Source organism: Penaeus monodon, chromosome 29 (assembly GCF_015228065.2).
Source record: "Penaeus monodon isolate SGIC_2016 chromosome 29, NSTDA_Pmon_1, whole genome shotgun sequence".
NCBI classification, from domain to species: Eukaryota; Metazoa; Arthropoda; class Malacostraca; order Decapoda; family Penaeidae; genus Penaeus; species Penaeus monodon.
In genome coordinates, this window is record NC_051414.1 from 20,543,660 (window position 1) to 20,543,932 (window position 273).

Here is a 273-nt window from a genome sequence, read left to right on the forward strand (position 1 = left end):
TCATTGTCTTCCACAACTACTACTTCTCCTTGCCCTGACAACATCTTCTTTTATATTAATTTACATTCTCTCCTTGGCGCAGGCAGTTGACGGGATCTCCGCGCCCTTCCGTCCAGCCCCTGCACCGTCGCCAGCAGGAGGCTGCGCACGACACCGGGGATCTACGACCTCTAGCATGACCAGTAGCCGTGGGTGATGCCAAGCGCTCTGGATGAGTACTGATAAGGGAGCCACTTCAGAGGTTCTTGTCTCCCTATCAATCATTCAGGGTTT

General features: G+C 53.1%; 1 protein-coding gene across 1 annotated transcript in view; it reads right to left on the reverse strand.

Annotated features, from left to right (window-relative positions):
* The window catches only part of LOC119591767 (cadherin-related tumor suppressor-like), a gene marked incomplete at its 3' end in the record, with an annotated part of 104,813 nt that overhangs the window by 100,981 nt on the left and 3,559 nt on the right, over positions 1-273 (reverse strand). Inside the window, 1 exon segment of the mRNA XM_037940514.1 lies at positions 65-207. Within this exon segment, the coding sequence (XP_037796442.1) occupies positions 65-207 (143 nt within the window).